The sequence below is a fragment of the Trypanosoma cruzi genome (assembly GCF_000209065.1).
Source record: "Trypanosoma cruzi strain CL Brener chromosome Unknown tcruzi_1047053505025, whole genome shotgun sequence".
NCBI classification, from domain to species: domain Eukaryota; phylum Euglenozoa; class Kinetoplastea; order Trypanosomatida; family Trypanosomatidae; genus Trypanosoma; species Trypanosoma cruzi.
The window spans coordinates 1-24,962 of record NW_920844.1 but is presented as its reverse complement, the minus strand read 5'-3'; the positions used below and the strand labels follow the sequence as shown (position 1 = coordinate 24,962).

The 24,962-nt window shown below is 53.6% G+C and overlaps 8 protein-coding genes and 3 pseudogenes across 8 annotated transcripts, besides 11 other annotated features; 3 read left to right on the top strand and 8 right to left on the bottom strand.

Annotated features, from left to right (window-relative positions):
- Window positions 1–5,901: part of a sequence feature (areas not merged during assembly with more than two copies in the genome that could not be assigned to a particular haplotype) that runs on past the window's edge.
- Tc00.1047053505025.110 lies at window positions 1,017–2,879 on the top strand (annotated as a pseudogene).
- Tc00.1047053505025.100 lies at window positions 4,992–5,585 on the top strand (annotated as a pseudogene).
- Window positions 5,335–5,418: a microsatellite.
- Window positions 5,858–5,937: a sequence feature (A-rich).
- Window positions 5,902–6,492: a sequence feature (heterozygous, non-Esmeraldo-like haplotype).
- Tc00.1047053505025.90 (mucin-associated surface protein (MASP), putative) lies at window positions 6,153–7,733 on the top strand (the record flags this gene model as incomplete). Its single annotated transcript, XM_809472.1, has 1 exon — window positions 6,153–7,733. One exon carries the CDS (start codon window positions 6,153–6,155, stop codon window positions 7,731–7,733), a length of 1,581 nt encoding a protein of 526 aa, XP_814565.1.
- Window positions 6,493–10,400: a sequence feature (areas not merged during assembly with more than two copies in the genome that could not be assigned to a particular haplotype).
- Window positions 6,524–6,586: a microsatellite.
- Window positions 9,098–9,898, bottom strand: Tc00.1047053505025.80 (uncharacterized protein; the record flags this gene model as incomplete). Its single annotated transcript, XM_809471.1, has 1 exon — window positions 9,098–9,898. One exon carries the CDS (start codon window positions 9,896–9,898, stop codon window positions 9,098–9,100), a length of 801 nt encoding a protein of 266 aa, XP_814564.1.
- Tc00.1047053505025.70 (mucin-associated surface protein (MASP), putative) lies at window positions 10,039–11,127 on the bottom strand (the record flags this gene model as incomplete). The annotated part of the gene is made up of 1 exon (XM_809470.1): window positions 10,039–11,127. One exon carries the CDS (start codon window positions 11,125–11,127, stop codon window positions 10,039–10,041), a length of 1,089 nt encoding a protein of 362 aa, XP_814563.1.
- Window positions 10,401–10,678: a sequence feature (areas merged during assembly that could not be assigned to a particular haplotype. This can correspond to areas where the two haplotypes were merged or to regions with more than two copies in the genome that were merged during assembly.).
- Window positions 10,679–16,051: a sequence feature (areas not merged during assembly with more than two copies in the genome that could not be assigned to a particular haplotype).
- On the bottom strand, window positions 11,691–12,689 carry Tc00.1047053505025.60 (90 kDa surface protein, putative; the record flags this gene model as incomplete). The annotated part of the gene is made up of 1 exon (XM_809469.1): window positions 11,691–12,689. One exon carries the CDS (start codon window positions 12,687–12,689, stop codon window positions 11,691–11,693), a length of 999 nt encoding a protein of 332 aa, XP_814562.1.
- Tc00.1047053505025.50 (uncharacterized protein) lies at window positions 13,814–14,266 on the bottom strand (the record flags this gene model as incomplete). The annotated part of the gene is made up of 1 exon (XM_809468.1): window positions 13,814–14,266. One exon carries the CDS (start codon window positions 14,264–14,266, stop codon window positions 13,814–13,816), a length of 453 nt encoding a protein of 150 aa, XP_814561.1.
- Window positions 16,052–16,847: a sequence feature (heterozygous, non-Esmeraldo-like haplotype).
- Tc00.1047053505025.40 (mucin-associated surface protein (MASP), putative) lies at window positions 16,323–17,795 on the bottom strand (the record flags this gene model as incomplete). Its single annotated transcript, XM_809467.1, has 1 exon — window positions 16,323–17,795. The coding sequence occupies one exon, from the start codon at window positions 17,793–17,795 to the stop codon at window positions 16,323–16,325; it is 1,473 nt and encodes a 490-aa protein (XP_814560.1).
- Window positions 16,848–24,962: a sequence feature (areas not merged during assembly with more than two copies in the genome that could not be assigned to a particular haplotype).
- Window positions 17,994–18,071: a sequence feature (T-rich).
- Window positions 18,342–19,037, bottom strand: Tc00.1047053505025.30 (mucin TcMUCII, putative; the record flags this gene model as incomplete). The annotated part of the gene is made up of 1 exon (XM_809466.1): window positions 18,342–19,037. One exon carries the CDS (start codon window positions 19,035–19,037, stop codon window positions 18,342–18,344), a length of 696 nt encoding a protein of 231 aa, XP_814559.1.
- Window positions 21,144–22,826, bottom strand: Tc00.1047053505025.20 (annotated as a pseudogene).
- Tc00.1047053505025.10 (mucin-associated surface protein (MASP), putative) lies at window positions 24,214–24,962 on the bottom strand (the record flags this gene model as incomplete). The annotated part of the gene is made up of 1 exon (XM_809465.1): window positions 24,214–24,962. A coding segment is annotated over one exon (749 nt), but the record flags the coding sequence as incomplete, so codon positions are not given.

Here is a 24,962-nt window from a genome sequence, read left to right as displayed (position 1 = left end):
CTCTCTTTTGCACCACACGCACCGCTGCCGTCCTGCCTGGCTGCATGGGCGGAGCACCGTAACTGTTTTTGTTTTGTTTCCATTGCATTGAGTGGGCGACCTCTCTCTCTCTCTCTGTGTATGTGTATTGCTTTACGGGAGCAATGAGAGAGTGTGTGCGCTGGTCGTCCCACGCTTCGGCTTTTTGTTTTGTTTTTCATTGTTTTGTGGTTGAGAGCACCCATTCCGCGGGCTGCGTGTGTGTGTGTGTGTGATGATATGAGTAATTTGCGTGTGTGCTATCTCCTTTTCTCTGCCGTTGCTTTATTTGGACTCTCTTGTGCCGCACAGCTGCTTTGCAATTATAGGCGCTGACAAACACACAGGCACATGCACAAGCAAATGCACATAAGCCATGTCGCACACACGTGGGCTGCCCCTGCACTGATAGAGAAGCTCTCAGCGCGCTTTGGAATGTCGCAGCGGGCTCCCTTGGACTCGGTGCGTTGGCGCCTGTGGCTGCCGTTGTCGACGCTCCGATCTGCTCTGTTGGAAGTGCCGGCGTGGTCGTGGGGTGGCGGGAGAGCAACGGCGGACACGGTGACCTCTACGCAGTGAGCTCACAGTAACTTCCTCGGCCAGTGGCAGTGCGGATGGAACTGTCATAATGATCGCACCGCCGGCACGCTTGTTGTCGAGTTCCCCGAAAGGAGAGCAGTGAAAGAAGGTCCGTCCGCATGACTCTTTGCATCTCCGCTTCAGGGCTGCGCATCACAATCGGGGTTGCCGTGCGGTTACGCAACAGGGTATGATCTGCTGGGAGAGCGCGCTGTGCGATGCTCCTGCAACTGGGACTGGTGCTGTGCCTTTGGCGGATGTTGAGTGGCCGATCATACAAATATTGCGACACCACGAGGAGAAAGGACCAAACACCCGCGTGGAGGGAGCGGTGCGGTCGATGAGGACTCTGTGCGACGGTGATGGACGTTCTCTCGACGGCGGATTGACGGGTTGTCCCTTTGGTGGAGTCGGTGCGCATGCTGTGTGTATGGCCGCCTCTGTGGTCTCCTGTTGCTCCGCTGCGTGGGCCGCATTCTGACGCATTACTGGTCCAAAGCCATTTTGTTTTTCTTTACTCTTCTTTTTCCTTTGTTTCTCTCCTCCCGCATCCAGGCTGCACTACTGCTGCTGCTACTCACAAGAAACCAAGAAATGCATTTTACTCAAGTCATGCGCCAGCCACGCCACGCCACACCGCTTTTCCCACTGGTGGTGTTCCTGCTGATGCACCCGCCACACAGTACCAGTGTGGGTTTGACGTGGTGAAGAGGAGGAACGGCCCGCTGTCGAGTGCGGTGGTGCGTGAGGTGCCGCGCAAGGGACAGGGCGCGATGCAGGCGTACACCGTCGCCGCAAAGGATGACGACAGTGGCTGGGAGCCGATCAGCATTGCGGTTTACACGGAGGATCTGGAGAGGCATGAACAAGAGGAATTACTGCGAAGAGGGAGAGGATGAGTGCTACAACGCCTTGGGGCACAAGTTATCATGCAAAGCAGAGCATTTCCTGACGGAGGCAAAGACACAATTGTACACTGGAAGGATTCTCTTCGGTGCCGTCAAACTGCACGCTGAGCGACTAATTGTGAAACCCACTGGTGGGACGATAACTGTACCGAGGGCTATGAATGGACCGTGCAGCCATTTTACGGTTCCTACCAGGCACAAGAGTGACGGTGTGCCGAATGGAGGTTTTATCATCTACGCTGCTGCTGGGCCATCAGGCACGGATAGCAGGGCTGTGTGGGCGGCCACGTGTAACACACTGAGTGATCTTCGTCCTACATTGGCGCCATGGACTTTGACCCGAAGTACATGACTGACACGGCGTGGAGCGTTCGCGTTGCCGCACACGAAATTGCGCATGCACTTGGGTTCAGCCAGGAGAGCATGAGAGAAAAGAGCCTGGTGAAGAAGCCAGAGAGAAGTGTGCGTGGGAAGCACCGCAGGATGGTGGCAGGGAAGCACGTTCAGGAGAAGGCGAAAGCGCACTTTGGTTGTAAGTCTCTCGAGGGCATGGTGCTGGAGGACGAAGATGGCCCTCGGGAAAAAGCGATTCTTCACTGGAAGGGACGCCACGCGCGGGACGAGCTGATGGCCCCCGCAGTCGGCGCCGGCTACTACACGGCTCTGACGATGGCGGTTTTTGCTGATATGGGATACTACCGTGTGAATTGGAGCATGGCGGAGCCGATGAGCTGGGGCCACCGCAGTGGCTGCGACTTCCTGGTCAACAAGTGCAATACAACCTATAATATTGCCGCAAAGTATCCTCACACGTTTTGCGATGCTACCGAAACAGAGACGCTCCGCTGCACCTCCGACCGCCGTCACGTTGGGACGTGCACCGCAAGCATCGTTGAGGACAAGGGGAGTCTGGTGGATAAGGACGTTTGCCCTGTCGTATCTTCCGAATTTCACGAAATATCGTCTGGGACAACGTACAGGACGTGCTCGGACGAAAATGTGGATTATCTCCGTGGGTCGCTGACTGGCGGTGGCTCGTGGTGCCTGGACGCGGAATTACTGGAGACGAAGGATGGTGATGGCCATAAAAGCGTCAAGGGAGTGTGCGCGCAGGTGTCGTGTGAGGAGGGCACAGTGAAGGAGAGGCACCTCGGCAGCAGTGTTTTTCAGCCTTGCCCTGAGGACACTGAAATCCCAGTGACGTTGAAATATTTAAGAAAGATGGGAGGATCAAGTGCCCCAATTACGGCGAGGTGTGCACCATTGCCGCGAACGGCAGCAGTCTTGTCATCCCGAGCGCGTTGGTGGGTGGACAAGGTGACGAGCAAGAGAAGGAAGCAGAAGAGTCTGCGGTTGCTTCAGGGTCGCCTTCTCCGGAGAATACTCGTCCACAGTTGTCTCCAGTGGCGTCTGGTGCCTCCATTGAAAAGGAGCCTCCTGGTGCTTCGGCTGCGGGTGTCGCTGGTGGTGGCCTTCATGCCGGTCCGAGGGGTGATCCGGGGGTGCGGACCGAAAGTGGGGACAACACTCAGCGGCGAGGGAGGAGACCTGGCAGTGGAAGCGACGGAGCCAACAGAGCCTCCGGCCACGACGCCTTTTTTTTGCGCCATCACCCGGCGAGGACGTTGCACGAGCGGAGTGCGACCCGCGGGCGGATTGCCCAGCGGTGATTCCCAGTGCCTCCGCGCCTGCCACTCCGATTCCGTCCGTCAACAGCGACGATTTTCAGGCGATACCCGATGCGTTGGTACAGCAGGCCGACAGTGATGGCGGTGTGGCTGCTGCTACTGCTGGCCTCATTCCCTTTGTGCTTCTTGTTGTGGTCGCTGCGGCGGTAGTGGTGGTGCCTCTTTGAGCAGCCGCGGCGGCTGGGCGCAATCAAACTGCGGCAGGGCGACAGTATTTAGTTGGCACATTGGCCCCGCACTCAAGATGCGCAAAACCGTAGCAATAACACTATGATACACTCACTGCATTCCCCGTTTCCTTCTTTGCTTGCGGGGGATGGGCAAAATGACCGGTCTTTCATTGCATTGCTTTTTATTCTGGGAAAAGGTGTTTTTGTTTTATTGCCTAGAGGGTTTAACTTCCGTGAAAACTGTGTGTGAATGAAGTAACATGGAGAGAAAAGACATTTCCCAGCACCACATGTATACACGCGTTTTTTGATGCGATTGGGACGAGGGGAAATCACCGTACTCTAATCATGAGGAAAAAGTAAAGGAAATGCGCTCCAATGGAGGCGGGGTCGTGCCAGCAGCTGTTTCTCTGAAGGACAGGGACGACTGCCTCTGCCTCCGTAATTGGTGCATGCGGCTTTATCTTTTACACTTTTGCTTGTTTTTGTGACTTTTTTTTTTTTGTGCGTGTGTCATTGCGAGAATGTGGACCTCAAATAATTTCTGTGCTTTGGCTTTTAATCTGTATGCGTCCTTTTTATTTTTTTGCCTTCCCGAGTTTTTGCATCCGTTTTTGATTGGCTGTGTGTGTTTCGGGTGCTCTGCTGCACTGTGGGTAGCGTGTCTTACTTCCTTCTGTCCCTGCTGTTCTGATTGTGAAAACACGCTGTGGGTCAGGGCGCATGGCTCCGTGGTTGCGGCACTATTTGTTGTGGTTGCGTTGGGGCAGCCCCGACAAGACTGCCAACGTGTGGCTCTTGGGTGTCTCGTTGGGCTCTTTTCCGTCTCCTGCGCGATGGACTCCCGTCTTCGGCGCACCCTTTCGTGCAGTGGCCTCAGCGCAACAAGGTGGCAATGCTCTTTTTGTTGCTGCTTCAGCTGTTTTGTGTTTCCCTCTGGTATTGTGAGGTGCAGGTGTCGGATGTGGCGGCAATGAGCCGAAGAGAAGGAAGGAGGAGGAGGATGCTGCGTGCGTGCGGGAGGACCCTGCGGTGTTGGAGCGGTGCGCACTGTTTGCGGGCTTGATGCGCCCCTTTGGTGCATGGCGTGTCTTGGTGTGTCCTTCTTGCCGTGTGTGGTGCCAACCGGCTCTTCACGATTGTGGCAATGGCGTGTTGACAGCGGTGTTTGGGTTGGCGTTGGCTGTTCCACCCTCTGGGGCTACGAGGACGTATGCGTCACAATGAGCGACACCAATCGCGCACGACGCCTGGTCTGCAAGCAAGTGACGCACCGATTGCCGACGCGGCGCGGCCCTCTTGTCTTTTTCGTCCCTCTGGTAGTCTACAGTCTGATGTTTAGACGTAGTGGTCTCCTCTTTTCTCACTCATTTTGTGTGTGACCGCATGCACTAACCACAACAATTGTACAACACAAGTATTACAGAGTGCAGTCTTGTGTGCCTGTTGCCGTGGATTGGAGTGTGTGTCGTGCGTGGTGTGCGGCGTACGGTGCATGCCTGGCTGCTGCCCTCTCCTCATGTGGTTTGCCCTCTGTGTGTGTCTGCCGCACCTCTCGTTTCCCCTGTTGCTCTCCATGTCCCTCACTGTGCAGATCAGCTCCACACCACTGAACGACCACACTCACGATGATGACGTGCCGTCTGCTGTGCGCCCTGTTGGTGCTCGCCCTGTGCTGCCGCCTATCAGTGTACGCGACACCGTCTGATGAAGATACTGCTGGTAATTCTGGAGGAAACTCCGATCCAACGAAGTCTAATTTAGGAGGGCCAAATCAGGTGACGCAATTGCCTAATACAACTCCTCTTCCGCCAAAGGTAAGTGAGGGAGGGAAAGTAACAGCAGAGTCACAAAGTGATCTCAGCCAGGCACAGGATCAGGAAAAAGATGAGAAATCCACTAATGAAGAGGCGGATCGTCATGAGAACGATAAGGCAAATGACCAAAATCAAAAAACAAATGCAATAAATGCGACAACCACTACGACAACCACGACGTCCACGACGACCACAACAACCACTACAACACAGGCACCACGACAACCACGACTACCACTGCGCCACAGGCACCAAGTACTACGTCTACAGAAGCACCAACTACGACGACCACCCGCGCACCGTCACGTCTTCGCGAAATCGATGGCAGCCTCAGCAGCTCTGCGTGGGTGTGTGCCCCGCTGCTGCTCGTCGCATCCGCGCTGGCGTACACCACTCTGGGCTGAAGAGGTGTATGCGGGCTGTGCGTGCCAGCACTCAACCGCGGAGATTTGTGTGCGTCTACTGTGGTCCCATGTAAATAAATGAGAGAAAATAATGATTGTGTTTTGCTTCATTTGCTTCTGCTGCCCTGCTGTGTGCTCCGTGTTGCTGCTCCATGTATCCGTCACGTTGAACGCATACCAGACGTACTCATATGCACCACAAGCATACAACTTTTTACGTGGACGCATTTCTGTTTGTGCTGGTGCATGCGCACTGGAGCCATTTGGTGCAGCTTTTTTTTTTTTTGTGTTTTTACTTTATTGCTTTTTGTTTACTGTTTTTTGCTTTTAATTGTTTTTTGTATGTTTTTCTTGCTGATCAATTATTGCGGGGCTGTGTGTATTGTTTTTTTTTCTTGCCCTTTCAATGATTGCAACTGCATCATGGTGTGTGCTGCCGCTGGGCTGCTGCCATTTGACACTGTGTGGTGACTGTGTGTGGTGTAGCCGCCGTGTCTTTCTTTTGCTTTTGCTCTGCGTTGACGGGGAGTTATTTTGTGCTGAAGGCTGCAGGCAAGTGGCAGGAGTGATGGCGATGATGATGACTGGCCGTGTGCTGCTGGTGTGTGCCCTCTGCGTGCTGTGGTGCGGTACTTCTGGCGGTAGATGTGACGAGGATGTTCGGGTTACTGAAGAGAAAAAAAAATCATCGGGGGACTTGCAGCCTGTAACTCCTGTTGCTGCTGCAGGAAAACAGCACGGGGAGCCAATTAATCAAGATTCCGATCTCGTGAGGCAACCGTTGGTTAAAGATTTAGAAGGCCCTTCACCAAAGCACCAAACAGATGATAAAGTCTTGGGCGTGGTTGATAATGAAGACGATGGTACGGATAAAGAAAAGGAAGAAAGAGATAAAGCACAAGAAGGGGCACCTGATGGTCAAACGCAAGAAGAAGAAGTACCGCCACCACCTTCACCTCTTTCTCCAGCACCACTACAATCACCACCACCACCAGCAGCATCGGATGGAACTCAACCCGGTGGCGGTCCTGGTGCCGACAGTTCTGGAGGAGGTTCCAACGGAAGTGGAAGTTCCATTGGAGGTGGAGGCTCGAATTTAGAGACTCTTGCCGTTAATTGTGGCAATCAATCTGCTTTTGGGAGTTTAGGTTACGGTGGTGAAACTGGCTCTTTCTCTGGTGGAGCGGGAAAAGGCGGAGTCGACATTGGCAGTCCTCGAGGTGATTTCTCGGATTCTTCTCTTTCTGCGGATGGTACTTTTTTATCTCCCGCCCCCGATGCACCATCTTCGCAGGGCACGCAATCTTCAGCAAACGTTGAGCGGTCAAAGACAATGCCTGCAGGGTTACCATTGCCCAACGTGAATGCACCAAAGGGACCAGAATCCAAAGCAGGATCACTGCCCCCCAATACACAAGAGAAAGCAAAATGCTCAGATGCTAATGGGGGTGCAGCTGGAAACAAGGCAAAGCAAAGTGACGTGGAGACGGAAGATCCTTCCAGTTCGTTTGCTAACACCGGCGACCAAACAGTAGAAAAAACGCTATTATTACCACAAACACCGGCAGTACTACTGCCAGTTCCATCAGCAGAACTATCCCCAGAAGTGCCACCAGTAACTCCTGTACAGGCAAATCCAGACGGAGAAGGAGGTCTACCAACAGCACCAAGAGCCTCAGAGGCCTCAAAAAGAGAAATGCAGAACAAGGCATCGTCACCCAACAAAACGGGGTCCGAATCACCGGACCGTCCTTCAAAGGATGGTATGCAAGAGCAAAAAGATAAAGTCACAACGCAATTGAATACGACGAAAAAAGCATCTGCCGGCGGTTTAGCGGAAACAACAGCAAAATCCATCTCTGCAAATGAAAATGGCGATGTCCAGAATAAGGAGGATGAGGATGATGCTCGGCAGCCCAAACCCAACAGACCGCAGGACGACGCCGAAGCTGGCAACACCAACGTCGCTCCTACAGTCAGTGAGGCAGCACTACAAACAGCGGAAACAGTCACCACCTCCAGAAAAAATGACACGGCGCCGCCTGAAGACAGCGACGGCAGCACCGCGGCCTTCCACACCACCTCCCCTCTTTTGCTTCTTCTTCTTGTTTTTGCATGTGCGGCTGCTGCTGCGTTGGAGGCCGCGTGAGAGTGAGGAAGAGAGAGCCATGCACCGCCCGCACACACACTCGTCCTTCTCTCTCTCACTCACGACACCATATCCACAGCCAAAGCATGCGACGTGATGTGTGTTTCACTGGTGCTGTGAAATGCCTGCAGACGACGTCACTATTGGAGGCACACCACCCACGATCAGCGGACAGACAATAATCGGCATGGAAGGCCACAAAAGGCAGCAACGACGCCAGCAGCAGGAGCAGCTCTCTCTCTCTCTCTCTGTTGCCTCCGAGAAGTAAATATTCCACCAGCCACAGCTGACTGTGCCATCGTGACACTCCATGCACGTCGTGGCTGCGTCAACACATCCTGTTCCCTGCAGCGCCTCAAAAGATGCCTCACTCCGTCCACTAAGTGCATCGGTGTGGGCCGTGCCTCGGCTGTTCGTGAGGACCACAACAATGTGAGGGTCACCGAGTCGCAGCATGTTTGTTGTGACGTTGTTGCATGGCACCTGCACACACACACACACGCAGCGCCTCCATCCCTCCCTTTTGTGTCCGCCCTCTGCCGGAGTGGTCACACACACGGGCAGCAGCAAAATCACTTCACCCTCGACGATCCAAAATCAACACCGACATCCCTCGCGACGCAAAGATCTCAGTTGCCAGCACGGGCTTCCTGCCGCTCTGCCATCGACGATGAAACACGGCACAGTGCACGCACTCATTTTCCTCGTGTGCAGTCAGCCGTTTGCTTCACACATTCTTCGATGAGCTGACGCCCACAAAAGCACGCCACAAAAGGCCACGGTGATCGCACACGCTCTTGCGATGAGCGTCTGTGTGTGCATGGATCCGCTGCTCACACGTGCTGGCAGGCAGTCTGCAGCCGGTGCCCTCGTGCCAGTTCATCGGCTCCAGCACGGAAAAGAGAAAGTGGCCAATTCCCGATGCACTTATTCCCACCAGCAGCACCAACACGCTGGGCGCCAGCCGGCATTCCTCAGCACATCCAGGAATGCTGAAAAGTGACGTGGAGCTGTCAGCCAGCAATGCCACAATCCCCGCACAAATGTCGGCTCCACCAGAGAAGACACAAAAATCACAAACAACACCATCCACATGTCATCCTAACATCATTCCGACACACCGCGACACGCCAAACAGAAGTATTCGTCACCCCAACGCACCTCCCCACACAATCACATAGTCCATGCCCCACGCACGGCAGCAGCCCACACGCGGTCAAACAAATGTTCCTCGGATTCGTGTTATCCACTTGCTGCGGTGGGAAGTAAACAAAAGAGACGAGCCGCCAAACCCCGAAAGAGTGCCACGACTGGCCGCAACTCAACGGAACGCAGCCACTCGAATGAATTCAGTCCTCATGCCCTCAAACTCCCACCTTCCCCCACAAAAGCTGCAAAAGATTGAAAACAAACGCACCGTCCAATAAATTCTTTGTGCAACACCAAAAGAAGCCGCAGTGCCTTATGCTGTCCTCACGGTCCGTTGATGACGCCTGGATGCGGACGGGCACCCATCGGTCCTCACAAACGACGCCGCACACCCGCGACGCATCCTGCGCTCTGAGGAACGCGTCCCTCACTATCACCAGAGACGCCCACGCACCGTCTGTACGCAACAAATCGTCAAGGAACGAAGGACACGTCAGGCTGACAGCAAGACATCCGCCGAAAAATAACATCGCAGACATCATCAATAGCAACACCAGAAGCAATGCAGGCCGCAGAGTAAAGTAGATCAACTGACGCATGACGCATGTCAAAAAAAAAAAAAAAACTTGGCGTGACAAGGATACGAGAGACTGACACTCTCCCAACAAGAGAGGAAGAAACAACAAGAAAATATCGAACAAAGGACATTTTGGACGTCCGCAGTCAAGGCAAGACAAAAATAAATAAATAAATGAAAGAGGTGCTCTCAACCACAACAGAAGCAAAAGCAATAAAACTAAAAAAAAAAAAACAAGCGTGGGACGACCAGCGCACACACACTCATTGCTCCCGTAAAGCAAAACACACACACAGGGAGAGAGAGAGAGAGGTCGCCCACTCAATGCAATAAAAACAAAACAGAAACAGTTACGGTGCTCCGCCCATGCAGCCAGGCAGGACGGCAGCGGTGCGTGTGGTGCAAAAGAGAGCACCAACGGGCCTGCATGGGTGTGCATGCAATATATACAATGGGCACATTATGTGTGTGCTTCGTGGGATGGGGTGAGGGCGAGAGTCCATGCAAGGGGACACACACAGAGAGTGAGTGAAGGACGAGTGTGTGTGCGGGCGGTGCATGGCTCTCTCTCACTCACTCTCACGCGGACACCACCGCAGCCGCAGCGGCCGCAACAAGAAGAAGCAAAAGAGGGGAGGTGGTGTGGGACACCGCGGTGCTGCCGTCACTGTCGCCAACCTTTTCATTATCTCCAGTTTGGCGTTTTTCTGTCGCTGCAGCATCCGGAGTTCGAGCATCCTCGTTTGTCTTCGTCCCTGTGGATTGTTCCTCCTCAAAAGGGGAAGGTTCTTCGCTTGTAGATGGCTCAGCTTCTTGTTCTTGACTGCCAGTTGATGTACTCTGCGCCGTACCTTCCGTAGAGGCAGGATATTCCTTATTTTCCTTTTGTTGTTTGGGTAGGTTCGTGGATGTATCCGTGCTTTGGCTTTCATTCGTCTTTTTTTCCGGAGTTAACTCTTCATTTTGAGTTTTGTGCTCCGGCGGTACTGTCTTTGGCACTGTCGTCTGGGCCTGTTCACTGCTTTGTGATTTTATACCTGAACTCTCTAATAAGTCTTCTTTTCTGTGGTTCTTTGAATCCTCGTTTCCAATATCTTGTGCTCCCAATGAGGGCTGACCTTCTCCACCCGTATTGTTCTCGCCAACACCTTCACCCTCTTCTGAAGCAGAAGTGTGTGGCTGAGGTGCTGATGGCGATAGCGGTTGTGACTGTTGCGGTGGTGGCTGCGGTTGCTTTGATAAATTCAATTGCAATTGTGGCTGCTGTATTCCTTCTTTTCCCACGTTTTGTAATGGCCGTTCTGTATTTTCTTTTCCTGGATCGTTCACCACAGTTTCTTCTAAACGCCCTGAAGGGCTTCCATCTTCCTCCTCCACTCCAGGAACAACATCCTGTTGATCAACATTAACTCCGTTCCCTTCCAAAGATTTTCCTCCAGACGCTTCTGTTGATTGATTAACCTTGGATACATCTATTGGTGAATCTGATGTGTCTGGTCCTGACGTTGAATTTTCAGCAGTCTCCACCGCACTTTTACCACCACTCCCACCTCCAGCACCACCGGCAGGCGCTTTCACCACCTCAGTGCATTCGCCTCCGTCGGCACCGCACCACAGCACGCAGAGGGCACACACCAGCAGCACACGGCCAGTCATCATCATCGCCATCACTCCTGTCAATTGCGTGTAGCCTTCAGCACAAACTAACAACACGTCAACGGAGAGTGAAAGCAAAAAAGAGACAAGTCACACAGCCACTCACAGCCCCAGTAACAAACAGCAGCAGCGCAGCACACAACATGAGGCAGTTGCAATCAGCGAAAGGACAAAAAACGCACACAAACACACAGCCCCGCAGCAATGAATCAGCAAGAAAAATAAACACAAAGCAATTTAAAAAAACACGAGTAAACAAACAGCAATAAATTAAAAAAAAGGTAAAACCACAAGAGATAAACTGATGCACAGTATAGCTCCAGTGTGCATGCAACAGCACACAGACATGCGTCCACGCAAACAGTTGTGGGCGTGCCGTGCATATGAGTGTGTCTGGGATGCGTGCCAAGTGACGGACAGAGGGAGCAACAACATGGAGCACACAGCAGCGCAGCGGAAGCAAATGAAGCAAAACACACAATCATTATTTTCTATTAGTTATTACTCTGTAAAACAAAAGAAACGCACAAATCCCCGTGGTTGAGTGCCGGCTTTAATAGCCCGCATTCACTTCTTCAGCCCAGTGTCCCGTACGTGAGTGCAGCCAGAACAAGCAGCAGCCGGGCATGCAGATGGGTGTCATGGAAGCAGGCGTCAGTTCCCACACTGTTCTCCAGCGCGTTCGTTGTGGGCGCAGAGGAAAGAGGAGCCGGCGTGCTTGCCGCCGTAGAATTTCCTTCGCTAGAATCAGTGTCGGTGGTGTTGGCGGCGGCGTCCTCTTCGGTGCCTTCCGCTGCACCCCCGTCCTCGCCGGTCTGGGACAACTGAGTCGGTGGCGCAGCAGCATTCTCTTCCTGCAGCTCCACTGGGGGGTCATGGGAGGAGTGGTCGCCGCTCTCTGTGAGCTCCGGGTCTGGTATGGATTCGGGTGCAGGAGAAGCAGCAGAGGCAGAATGTGAAGGGCCTTGAAGTTCACCAGAGGGAGCGTGATCCGACGCTTGCGAGGCCGCAGCGCCAGCAGCAGAGTCAGCACCAGCGCCGCCTGGAGTTGCAGGTGGAGGAGGAGGAGGGGCACCAGTCGCAACCTGAACGACAGCAGGAGAAGATTCAGAATCCGGTCTGGAAGATGTTTCACGAGAAATATTGTCCTCTGGAGGGCTCGGAGGTTCTGCTTCCAAAGGTTTGGCCGGAACACTTTCAACGGTGGCCGCCTTCGGCTCCACTTTACGCTTCCACCAACTCTCCAGAATGTCTGGAGTGGGCGATGTGACGTTGATTGTGAAGACGCCATCCTTCGCAACTCCTTTGATACGCTTCCGAACATCCTCGGACGCACAGTTTCCGTCGCCCATGCTGCAAATCATTTGTCCCGCACCAGGAGCTGCATCCGAGCAGTTGTACCACAATGACTTCCCGGGGAGCTGCCAACGCGCAACATTACCGTCACCCGCACACTCTGCATTCACCTGCGTTACCTGCGGCTCTTGCTCCTCCCCTTCCTTCACGGCAAACACGCACGGGCAGCAGCACAGCAGTGCCAGCACCAACACAACACAAAAAATACGGCGCATCATCTTCGAAACTATCGTTGTTGAATAACTTGGATTCGATCTGCATGAGAAAGGAAGTACAGAGAGACAGCAGCTACACCACGCACAGCCACCGCATGGTAATAAATGGCAGCAGCCAGAAGAAGCGCAAACAAAAAAGGACAGATGGAATCATTACAACCGCAGAACTCACACACCGACCCGCAAACCAAAACTTAAAAGGGCGGAAAAAAAAAGAACACAGAAAAAAAAATGATAGGAGTCCAACAAAACTCCAGGGGAGGAATATGAAAAATCAATCGGACAGAAATTCTATTTCTTATGCTAAGCAGCACAAGGCAACCGTGTGTGTCTGTGTACATAATGCCTTCACCAAGAAAAGAAATCAAATAAAAAAGATCGTGCTGCTCCCTGAGCCCACACAACATCCCTCGCACTTCATTGCGGCATCCGGCCTGTTCCTCCAATCCTCCTTTCGTGCAGTCCGTGGGACGCACAGCAATGAGGCCGGCACCGCGTGTGGGCAACAAACAACAAAACAAAGAGGCACGTCAAACATGAGAGTGTGCAGCAACCAACCATTAAATAAAAAATGGTGCTTATAATTCCAGGAAAAAAACTAGCAGTAAAAAAGTAATAAAAAATTAACACGCAAAGAACGCGGCACATGTTCCCCGTGAAAAGTCGCAATTCCACACTCTTTGGCTCAAAAGACCACCACAACTCCACACAATCCCAGAAGAAGCAGCAGCACCCAATACACGCACACACGCACAGTGCCGTCAACAGTTAACTCATGCAGTGTCAATTTCGCGTCGTAGAGCAGGGCAAAGCAGTCGTTGGGACTCACACCGCTCTCGGAATACTGCGCGGTGAATTCTCGTAATTGGGGTTTTCGTGTCCAGAGGCATTGCGTTGAGTCAATCCGTCCGCATCACCCTCAGCAACAAATCCACTGCCTGCAGTGCCATTTTCTAAAACGAGAGATTTGTGTCCAGTGGCGTTGCGCTCATTCACCTCGTCCGTGTTATCCGCAGCAACGTGTTCCCTGCCGCCATAAGTGACAGACATGATCCCGGATGCATTCGACGCCACTACTATTCTCGGACCGTTGGCAAAGGAAGGCCTCTTGGATGCATTCGGGACCATCATTTCGTTCGGATTGCTGGCAAACTCAGGCCTCGTCTCGGACGTGTTGGTCGCCGTGTTGAATGCGGGACTCGGATCGACGGTGTTCGGTCCGTCAGCCGCCGCAGACTGTCGCCAATCCTCGTTCTGACGTGACGGCTCAGCATTAACTTGCGGCGCAGTTGTCCCACCAGATTTTGTGTCATCCTTCCCTTCACGGGCGGCGGCAACTGACAGATGACCGTCTGGTCAGCATCGCTGCTCCGTGCAGGCGGATGGATGGTTCCGTCGGGGGAAAATTGGCGCCACCACAATTCATAAGGGCCGGCGTATTTATGTATCGTCCCATTCATCGTGAAAGCAACGGTGGCCCCTTCCTCTTCCGTTGCACAGCTGGCAGCACAGTTGCTACATGTGTGCACCGCATTGGCCACATGGCACACAGCACCCAGCTCACCATTCCTGCCATGCATGCGCACACCAAAGCCACTGAAAGTGTAATTCTCACACTGAGCCTCAGCACTGGCAGCAGAACACTTCTTCCACGCACACACACACACGCACGTGATAGCTCAGGCTGCCGTCACTCGGAGCACACGACACATCCACCGGCACAACCACCGCATCCGCATCACCAGATACATCTCCAGGACTCCCAGCAGCCGTCACGCACACGGACGGGCAGCAGCAGCAGCACAAGAGCGCAAGGACCAACACGGCGCCGCACCGTCACCATCGCAGTCATCGTCACCCGTAGTGGAGTCGCTGGAGCCATTCAGATGATCCGTGAGGCAGAAGAAAAAGAATGCAACAAGAGGGAGAGGGACGGAGTGCAGCGGATACAGCGAGAGAGAGGGCAGACAACATGAGGAGATGGCAGCAGGCCCAGCCGCACAGTTCACACACCACGGGGCAGCATCCACGCAAGAAAGGCACACAACGCCAGCAGCCACCCACCATGCACGAGGAGAAGATATCCACCACCATATTCTCCCAGCTCATTTTCACAACCAACGGGAAATGCCAAAGGCCCGCGGCCACCATACAACGCACACGGAGCGAGCACCCACCACACCAGCCACACGCGCCAGTGGACCCTCATCCATCCATGACGCGGCAACAAAATTTCCAGCCATCCCGCCCTCAATGGGACACGGAGCCCAACTCAACGCAGTCACACGCGGTGCACCACACCCGCGGAAAAAGAGACTCGGACTGCGCACTCCCTCTCCCTCCTCCCTTCTCCTCATGGCAACGGAGGAGGACAACAGCCGCCACACGCAACTGCCAGCATGCACTGCAAAAGAAGCATTCAAATCCACTGCAATGTGCATCTTGTGTGTGTGTGCCTGCAGAAACACAAAGCATAAAAGTAGAAAAAAGAGAGCAGAGTATGTGGAGAGACGCAAAAAAATGTACAGCGGAGGTGCGTGGCGGAAACAACAAGAAGAAGACCGCTCAAACTCATGACTGCACTGCAGCCCAAGCAGCGGCAACTCACACAAAATTTATTTAAAACAAAAAACCGTTCCCCTTCGTCTTACACAAACCCGATCACACAAATTAATTATAAATAAAAGAAAGAAATCGTCCATTACTGTTCCACACAAATTTAAAAAGCTGCCGGCTGCCTTGTGGCCACACCAAACTGTCTGCATATATTTTGCCCGCAAATAAAATTAAAACGTATTTAAATGTCTTTCAACCGTCTGACCCTCTGCGTGTCCGCACATCGTTTATATTTCATGGGGTCATCTGCGTGTTGCTGCTCCCCTCAGCCCTCCCATCGGCGTGTGAGTGCGGCCCGCAGAGCTCAGTCACTCGTGTGTGCATGGGGACTGAGAGAAGCACGCAGACATGACGGGAGTCGCGTCACTCCATCGGGAGAGTGAGCGCAGCAAAAGAAAAAAAAAACTCATCAGGGGAAAAGAAATGCTCACGAGGCCGACACCGAAAGGGACTGCCGGCGCGTGAAATGCACACGCAAAGCAAAAAAAAAAAAAAAACACGGCGGCAGGGTGTGGCTGTGTGTGTGGCGCTGCGGATGTCTGCCCGCCCTGGCCGCAAAGAAAACAAAACAAGAGGGAAAGAAATGTGTGCTCCGCCCCACAGGCCCTCGTCGCACGCCCACACGTCACGGCTCCCTCAGCGCGCCGTTCGTCGCGGACCCTCCTCATGCGTGCAGCAGGCGAGGCGCACAGGGCCGCCGTCATGAGCGTGTCGGTGGGTGTGCGAGTGGAGCAGTTGGGCGGGAAACACACGGCACCCCTCACAGGAAGAGTGCAGCAAGAAACAATTAAAAGAGGGAAGAGTAGAAAAGAAAAAAACGTCCATATTGATTGCCCCCAAAAAGCAAAAAAGAAGGGATGGTGGAGCAAAAGATTTAAAATGCAAAAATTAATAACAGAAAAAAAGTAGCAAAAAAATTAAAATACGCAAAAAAAGATTTATGAAAGAAATTTGTTCCCATGGGAAAGAAAGTCTCTGCTGAGGAGGTCGCAATTGTCCCACGCGGCAGCCAGTCACGCTTCACAGAGCCGCAAACCCCCACAGTCCTAACAGGAGCAGCGGCAGCAGTCCGCTCCCACGCACAGTGCCAGCATCGCTGTTGTTCCCCTGCGACAAATGTCCGAGGCTGCTGTTGAGTGCCGCACCATTCACATCCATGTTCTGTGGCTGGACCTCTTCCTCCTGCACATTCTTTCCTGCCACCGTCTCCTCATCCTCAGCGGAGCTCGCACCCACCTCAGTATTCACTGCGGTTCCATCTTGCCCCACGCCCATAGTTGTAGGGCCATTTGCATCTGCTTTGGCAAGGTTTCCCGTAGGAGTTTTGTGTGGTCCATCCTCCTGCGTTTTATCTCCATATCCTGTGCTCACCGTTTGGTAGCCATCAGCAGTAGAACCGCCATCCACATTTTGATGCCCATCAGGAGATGTTCCTGGTGTCAAATGCTTTACGGACTCCTTGCCTGCTGAGGAACTCGTTACAGTGGACAGTGGTGATGCGGGTACACCGCCCGCACCGCTTTTCCCCAACGGCTGTCCTTTTTGCTCCTGCTGTTCAGCAGAAAAAGATGGAATCACGTTTCCTTGACCATTTTTGTTCACCAAAGGTAAAATAGAGGCTTCATTGGGATTGAGGGCTTCCATCTCATTGTCATCCTCCTCCTCCGCCTTCCTCTGGGCGTCAACGCTGTCACTTGTAGAGATGGATGATGGTGTTGAATCTCCTGAACGGCCTTTAGCTGCATCCTTCATCGAATCGGATTTGGTTGTTCCTTCACCGTGTTTCTCTGCCTCAGCATCCTCTAGAGACGGTTCTGGTGCCTCGGGATCCGTTTTGGTTTGTGACGGCGGTGTGTTTCGCTTTTCTTCTACTGAATTCCGTAAGTTTGCTGGTGCTAGTGGGGTTTCTTCTGCTGGGTACGCCGGTACTGGCGGTGTTGGCGGTGATTGGAGGGCGCTGGAAATGTCTCTCTTCACCACCTCACTATGCCTTTTCTCGCTTTCTGTTGCATCCTCATTATCCTCTGTACTTCCTGCTTCTCCTTGTTTATCAGAGATGTGCGTTTTTATTTTGGGATCTGACTTCTCCGGTGCCTTCACGATGGGCGAATCGGACTGTCCAGGCGTTTTTGTTTGTACTGACGGACCACTTACATCTGAAGATACCTCGTCCTCAGAATTGAGCGTATCGCCAAGGGACTGTAGACCATCACCCTCTTCGGAAAGAGAATTTGGAGGAATACTACCAACAGAGAGAGAAGTTTCCAACGAAGACATCATATTTCCTTTGGGACCTCCAACAACAGAAAGAGGCTCCAAAGAGGAATTTACTTCAGGACCTCCACGTGAGCCACCTTCACTTCCAGGACTGTTGTCACCACCAGAGCTGCCACCAACAGCTGCCAAACCCTCAGCGTGTCCAAAAACCGCACCGCACCACAGCACGCAGAGGACACACACCAGCAGCACACGGCCAGTCATCATCATCGCCATCACTCCTGTCACTTGCGTGCAGCCTTCAGCACAAACTAACGCCCCGTCAACGTAGAGTGAAAGGCAAAAGAAGAGACAATTCACACCACACAGTGACAAATGAAGGCAGCAGCGGCAGCGGCAGCACATACACCATGAGGCAGTTAGAATCAGTAAAAGGGCAAAAACACACAAAACGCCCCGCAGCAATTAATAATCAGCAAAAAAAAAAATAAAAACAAAACACAGGTAAACAAACAGCAACAGTAAAAAATGTAAAAACACACAAAAAACAAAGGGCTGCACAGTATGGCTCCAGTGTGCATGCATTCACACACGGACATGCGTCCATGCAAGCAGTTGTGTGCGTGTAGTACATACCAGAGTGTCTGGGATGCGTTCAACATGACGGATGCGGGGAGCGGCAAGGAGCACACAGCAGGGCAGCGGAAGCAAATGAAGCAAAACACACAATCATTATTTTCTCTTATTTATTTACATCGGACCACAGTAGACGCGCACAAATCCCCGCGGTTGAGTGCTGGCACGCACAGCCCACACACCTCTTCAGCCCAGAGCGGTGTACGCCAGCGCGGATACGACGAGCAGCAGCGGGGCACACACCCATGCAGAGCTGCTGAGGCTGCCGTCCATTTCGCGAAGACGTGACGGTGCGCGGGTGGTCGTCGTGGTTGGCGCCTCTGTAGTCGTGGTAGTACTTGGTGCCTGTGTTGTAGTGGTGGTCGTTGTAGTCGTGGTGGTCGTAGCTGGCGCAGTGATCCTTTTTGCTGAATTTTTTTCCAGTTCGTTTGGAGGAGTTGGTGACATTCCCGTAGTGGCCGTACTTGGCGCTGTAACGGTCCTCGAATCCGGTGACTCTGCGTCTCTGGGCCGTATTTGTAACACTCCGGTTCCGGTCATTGCATCTGTTTCCTGTGTCCTGCCGGCTTCCGGATCTGTGGACTCTTTCGTACCGGACGTAGCACTTTCTCTCGTTGGCGCAGGAGGGGTTAAGAGGGAGTTTTCGCCTCCTCCTCTACCAGTTACCTGATTTTGTCCCTTTGTTGTATCGGAATTACTTTGTGACCCCGCCACACCGGAATTATCTGATTGCAGTTGCTTACTGCTCGGAGTTTGCACTCCTGGCTGAGGCAGCGGTTGACCGAGGATATTAACACCTTCACCATCCGCTGTCGCGCACACGTACGGGCAGCAGCACAGGGCGAGCACCAACAGGGCGCACAGCAGACGGCACGTCATCATCGTGAGTGTGGTCGTTCAGTGGTGTGGAGCTGACCTGCACAGCAAGGGACATGGAGAGCAACAGGGGAGACGAGAGGTGCGGCAGACACACACACAGAGGGCACACCACATGAGGAGAGGGCAGCAGCCAGGCATGCACCGTACGCCGCACACCACGCACGACACACACTCCAATCCACGGCAACAGGCACACAAGACTGCACTCTGTAATACTTGTGTTGTACAATTGTTGTGGTTAGTGCATGCGGTCACACACAAAATGAGTGAGAAAAGAGGAGACCACTACGTCTAAACATCAGACTGTAGACTACCAGAGGGACGAAAAAGACAAGAGGGCCGCGCCGCGTCGGCAATCGGTGCGTCACTTGCTTGCAGACCAGGCGTCGTGCGCGATTGGTGTCGCTCATTGTGACGCATACGTCCTCGTAGCCCCAGAGGGTGGAACAGCCAACGCCAACCCAAACACCGCTGTCAACACGCCATTGCCACAATCGTGAAGAGCCGGTTGGCACCACACACGGCAAGAAGGACACACCAAGACACGCCATGCACCAAAGGGGCGCATCAAGCCCGCAAACAGTGCGCACCGCTCCAACACCGCAGGGCCCTCCCGCACGCAGCATCCTCCTCCTCCTTCCTTCTCTTCGGCTCATTGCCGCCACATCCGACACCTGCACCTCACAATACCAGAGGGAAACACAAAACAGCTGAAGCAGCAACAGCAACAAAACTGCCACCTTGTTGCGCTGAGGCCACTGCACGAAAGGGTGCGCCGAAGACGGGAGTCCATCGCGCAGGAGACGGAAAAGAGCCCAACGAGACACCCAAGAGCCACACGTTGGCAGTCTTGTCGGGGCTGCCCCAACGCAACCACAACAAATAGTGCCGCAACCACGGAGCCATGCACCCTGACCTACAGCGTGTTCTCACAATCAGAACAGCAGGGACAGAAGGAAGTAAGACACACTACCCACAGTGCAGCAGAGCACCCGAAACACACACGGCCAATCAAAAACGGATGCAAAAACTCGGGAAGGCAAAAAAATAAAAAGGACGCATACAGATTAAAAGCCAAAGCACAGAAATTATTTGAGGTCCACATTCTCGCAATGACGCACAAAAAAAAATCACAAAAACAAGCAAAAGTGTAAAAGATAAAGCCGCATGCACCAATTACGGAGGCAGAGGCAGTCGTCCCTGCCCTTCAGAGAAACAGCTACCGGCACGACCCCGCCTCCATTGGAGCACATTTCCTTTACTTTTTACTCACGATTAGAGTACGGTGGTTTCCCCTCGTCCCAATCGCATCAAAAAACGAGTGTATACATGTGGTGCTGGGAAATGTCTTTTCTCTCCATGTTACTTCATTCACACACAGTTTTCACGAAAGTTAAACCCTCTAGGCAATAAAACAAAAACACCTTTTCCCAGAATAAAAAACAATGCAATGAAAGACCGGTCATTTTGCCCATCCCCCGCAAGCAAAGAAGGAAACGGGGAATGCAGTGAGTGTATCATAGTGTTATTGCTACGGTTTTGCGCATCTTGAGTGCGGGGCCAATGTGCCAACTAAATACTGTCGCCCTGCCGCAGTTTGATTGCGCCCAGCCGCCGCGGCTGCTCAAAGAGGCACCACCACTACCGCCGCAGCGACCACAACAAGAAGCACAAAGGGAATGAGGCCAGCAGTAGCAGCAGCCACACCGCCATCACTGTCGGCCTGCTGTACCAACGCATCGGGTATCGCCTGAAAATCGTCGCTGTTGACGGACGGAATCGGAGTGGCAGGCGCGGAGGCACTGGGAATCACCGCTGGGCAATCCGCCCGCGGGTCGCACTCCGCTCGTGCAACGTCCTCGCCGGGTGATGGCGCAAAAAAAAGGCGTCGTGGCCGGAGGCTCTGTTGGCTCCGTCGCTTCCACTGCCAGGTCTCCTCCCTCGCCGCTGAGTGTTGTCCCCACTTTCGGTCCGCACCCCCGGATCACCCCTCGGACCGGCATGAAGGCCACCACCAGCGACACCCGCAGCCGAAGCACCAGGAGGCTCCTTTTCAATGGAGGCACCAGACGCCACTGGAGACAACTGTGGACGAGTATTCTCCGGAGAAGGCGACCCTGAAGCAACCGCAGACTCTTCTGCTTCCTTCTCTTGCTCGTCACCTTGTCCACCCACCAACGCGCTCGGGATGACAAGACTGCTGCCGTTCGCGGCAATGGTGCACACCTCGCCGTAATTGGGGCACTTGATTTTCCCATCTTTCTTAAAATATTTCAACGTCACTGGGATGTCAGTGTTCTCAGGGCAAGGCTGAAAAACACTGCTGCCGAGGTGCCTCTCCTTCACTGTGCCCTCCTCACACGACACCTGCGCGCACACTCCCTTGACGCTTTTATGTCCATCACCGTCCTTCGTCTCCAGTAATTCTGCGTCCAGGCACCACGAGCCGCCGCCAGTCAGCGACCCACGGAGATAATCCACATTTTCGTCCGAGCACGTCCTGTACGTTGTCCCAGACGATATTTCGTGAAATTCGGAAGATACGACAGGGCAAACGTCCTTATCCACCAGACTCCCCTTGTCCTCAACGATGCTTGCGGTGCACGTCCCAACGTGACGGCGGTCGGAGGTGCAGCGGAGCGTCTCTGTGTCTTTAGCATCGCAAAATATGTGAGGATACTTTGCGGCAATATTATCGGTTGTATTGCGCTTGTTGACCAGGAAGTCGCAGCCACTGCGGTGGCCCCAGCTCATCGGCTCCGCCATCCTCCAATTCACACGGTAGTATCCCATATCAGCAAAAACCGCCATCGTCAGAGCCATGTAGTAGCCGGCACCAACTGTGGGGCCATCAGCTCGTCCCGCGCGTGGCGTCCCTTCCAGTGAAGAATCGCTTTTTCCCGAGGGCCATCTTCGTCCTCCAGCACCATGCCCTCGAGAGACTTACAACCAAAGTGCGCTTTCGCCTTCTCCTGAACGTGCTTCCCTGCCACCATCCTGCGGTGCTTCCCACGCACACTTCTCTCTGGCTTCTTCACCAGGCTCTTTTCTCTCATGCTCTCCTGGCTGAACCCAAGTGCATGCGCAATTTCGTGTGCGGCAACGCGAACGCTCCACGCCGTGTCAGTCATGTACTTCAGATCAAATTTCATGGCGCCAATGGAAGGACGAAGATCACTCAGTGTGTTACACGTGGCCGCCCACACAGCCCTGCTATCCGTGCCTGATGGCCCAGCAGCAGCGTAGATGATAAAACCTGCATTCGACACACCGTCGCTCTTGTGCCTGGTAGGAACCGTGAAATGGCTGCACGGTCCATTCATAGCCCTCGGTACAGTTATCGTCCCACCAGTGGGTTTCACAAGGAGTCGCTCAGTGTGCAGTTTGACGGCACCGAAGAGAATCCTCCCAGTGTACAATTGTGTCTTTGCCTCCGTCAGGAAATGCTCTGCTGTGCATGACACCCTTTGCCCCAACGCGTTGTAGCACTCATCCTCTCCCTCTTCGCAGTGCTTCCTCTTGTTCATGCCTCTCCAGATCCTCCATGGAAACCGCGATGCTGATCGGCTCCCAGCCACTGTCGTCATCCTTTGCGGCGACGGTGTACGCCTGCATCGCGCCCTGTCCCTTGCGCGGCACCTCACGCACCACCGCAGTCGACAGCGGGCCGTTCCTCCTCATCATCACGTCAAATCCACAGCGTTATTGTGTGGCGGGTGCATCAGCAATACACCCACTGGCGCAGCACATCAGCAGCAACACCACCAGTGGGAAAGGCGGTGTGGCGTGGCGTGGCTGGCGCATGACTTGAGTAAAATGCATTTCTTGGTTTCGTGTGAGTAGCAGCAGCAGCGCAGCCTGGATGCGGGAAGAGAGAAACAAAAGAAAAAGAAGAGTAAGAAAAACAAAATGGCTTTGAGCCAGTAATGCGTCAGAATGCGGCCCACGCAGCGGAGCAACAGGAGACCACAGAGGCGGCCATACACACAGCTTGGGCACCGACTCCACCAAATAGACGAACCGTCAATCCGTCGTCGAGAGAACGTCCATCACCGTCGCACAGAGTCATCACCAGACGCACCGCTCCCTCCACGCGGGGTGTTTGGTCCTTTCTCCTCGTGGTGTCGCAATATTTGTGTGATCGGCCACTCAACATCCACCAACGGCACAGCACCAGTCCCAGGTGCAGGAGCATCGCACAGCGCGCTCTCCCAGCAGATCATACCCTGTTGCATAACCGCACGGCAACCCCGATTGTGATGCGCAGCCCTGAGGCGGAGATGCAAAGAGTCATGCGGACGGACCTTCTTTCACTGCTCTCCTTTCGGGGAACTCGACAACAAGCGTGCCGGCGGTGCGATCATTATGACAGTTCCATCCGCACTGCCACTGGCCGAGGAAGTTACTGTGAGCTCACTGCGTAGAGGTCACCGTGTCCGCCGTTGCTCTCCCGCCACCCCACGACCACGCCGGCACTTCCAACAGAGCGGATCGGAGCGTCGCCAAAGGCAGCCACAGGCGCCAACACGCCGAGTCCAATGGTGCCCGCTGCGACATTCAAAAGCGCGCTAAGAGCTTCTCTATCAGTGCAGGGGTAGCCCACGTGTGTGCGACATGGCTTATGTGCATTTGCTTGTGCATGTGCCTGTGTGCTTGTCAGCGCCTATACATGCAGAGCAGCTGTGCGCCACAAGAGAGTCCAAATAAAGCAACGGCAGAGAAAAGGAGATAGCACACACGCAAATTACTCATATCATTAAACACGCAGTCCGCGGAATGGGTGCACTCAACCACAACACAAATAAAGCAATAAAAAAGAAAACAAGAAACAAAGCCGAAGCGTGGGTCGACCAGCGCACACACTCTCATTGCTCCCGTAAAGCAAAACACACACACAGGGAGAGAGAGAGGTCGCCCACTCAATGCAATGGAAACAAAACAGAAACAGTTACGGTGCTCCGCCCATGCAGCCAGGCAGGACGGCAGCGGTGCGTGTGGTGCAAAAGAGAGCACCAACGGGCCTGCATGGGTGTGCATGCAATATATACAATGGGCACATTATGTGTGTGCTTCGTGGGGTGAGGTGAGGGCGAGAGTCCATGCAAGGGGACACACACAGAGAGAGAGAGAGACGGACGAGTGTGTGTGCGGGCGGTGCATGGCTCTCTCTCCCTCACTCTCACGCGGCCACCACCGCAGCAGCAGCCGCACACGCAACAAGAAGAAGCAAAAGAGGGGAGGTGGTGTGAGAGACCGCGGTGCTGCCGTCACTGTCGCCAGGTGTCGCCGTATGATTTGTTTGAGTAGTTCCTGTTGATTGGGGTGATGCCTCACTCATTTTGACGGTGTTGCTCCCACTTTCGTCGGGCGGCGTAATGGAACTTGTTTGAGTGGTAATGGCCGGTGCGGCTGTGGAAGTTTCCTGAGGTTGTTCCAAGGAAGGAGCGGCATTTTCACGTTCGTGCCCCTCATCTGACGGTGCGGCATCAATAATTTCAGTACTCCTCGGAGTATCTTCTGTGCGTTCCTCACCATTACTGCTGACGGTATTGTTGTTACTTGAATAAGGTGGAGGATTATTAAGTTCTGGACCTTCAATTGATGCATGCATCGTGTTCTCTTGACTGGGTAAAGCCCCCAATTCCCCTGGCGAATCCTCGGGTGTTCCATCACGCCGCTCTTCTTGCAATGATTTTGAATGTGGTGGTGGATCCGTATTTTCGTGGTCAGACTGTGGCTGCTCTGTCAGTGGTTCATGCTTTAAAGCATCTTGCAATGGCGGGGACCCGGATGCGGAATCTTTAACGGGGTTCAACTGTGATTGCTGTGCAGAAACGTCTCCTGCTCCACCAGGCGCCGTATGACTTGTGGCAGTGTCGGGAACAACACCACCGCTTGCAGAAATAACAGGTGGGCCGACATCAGGTA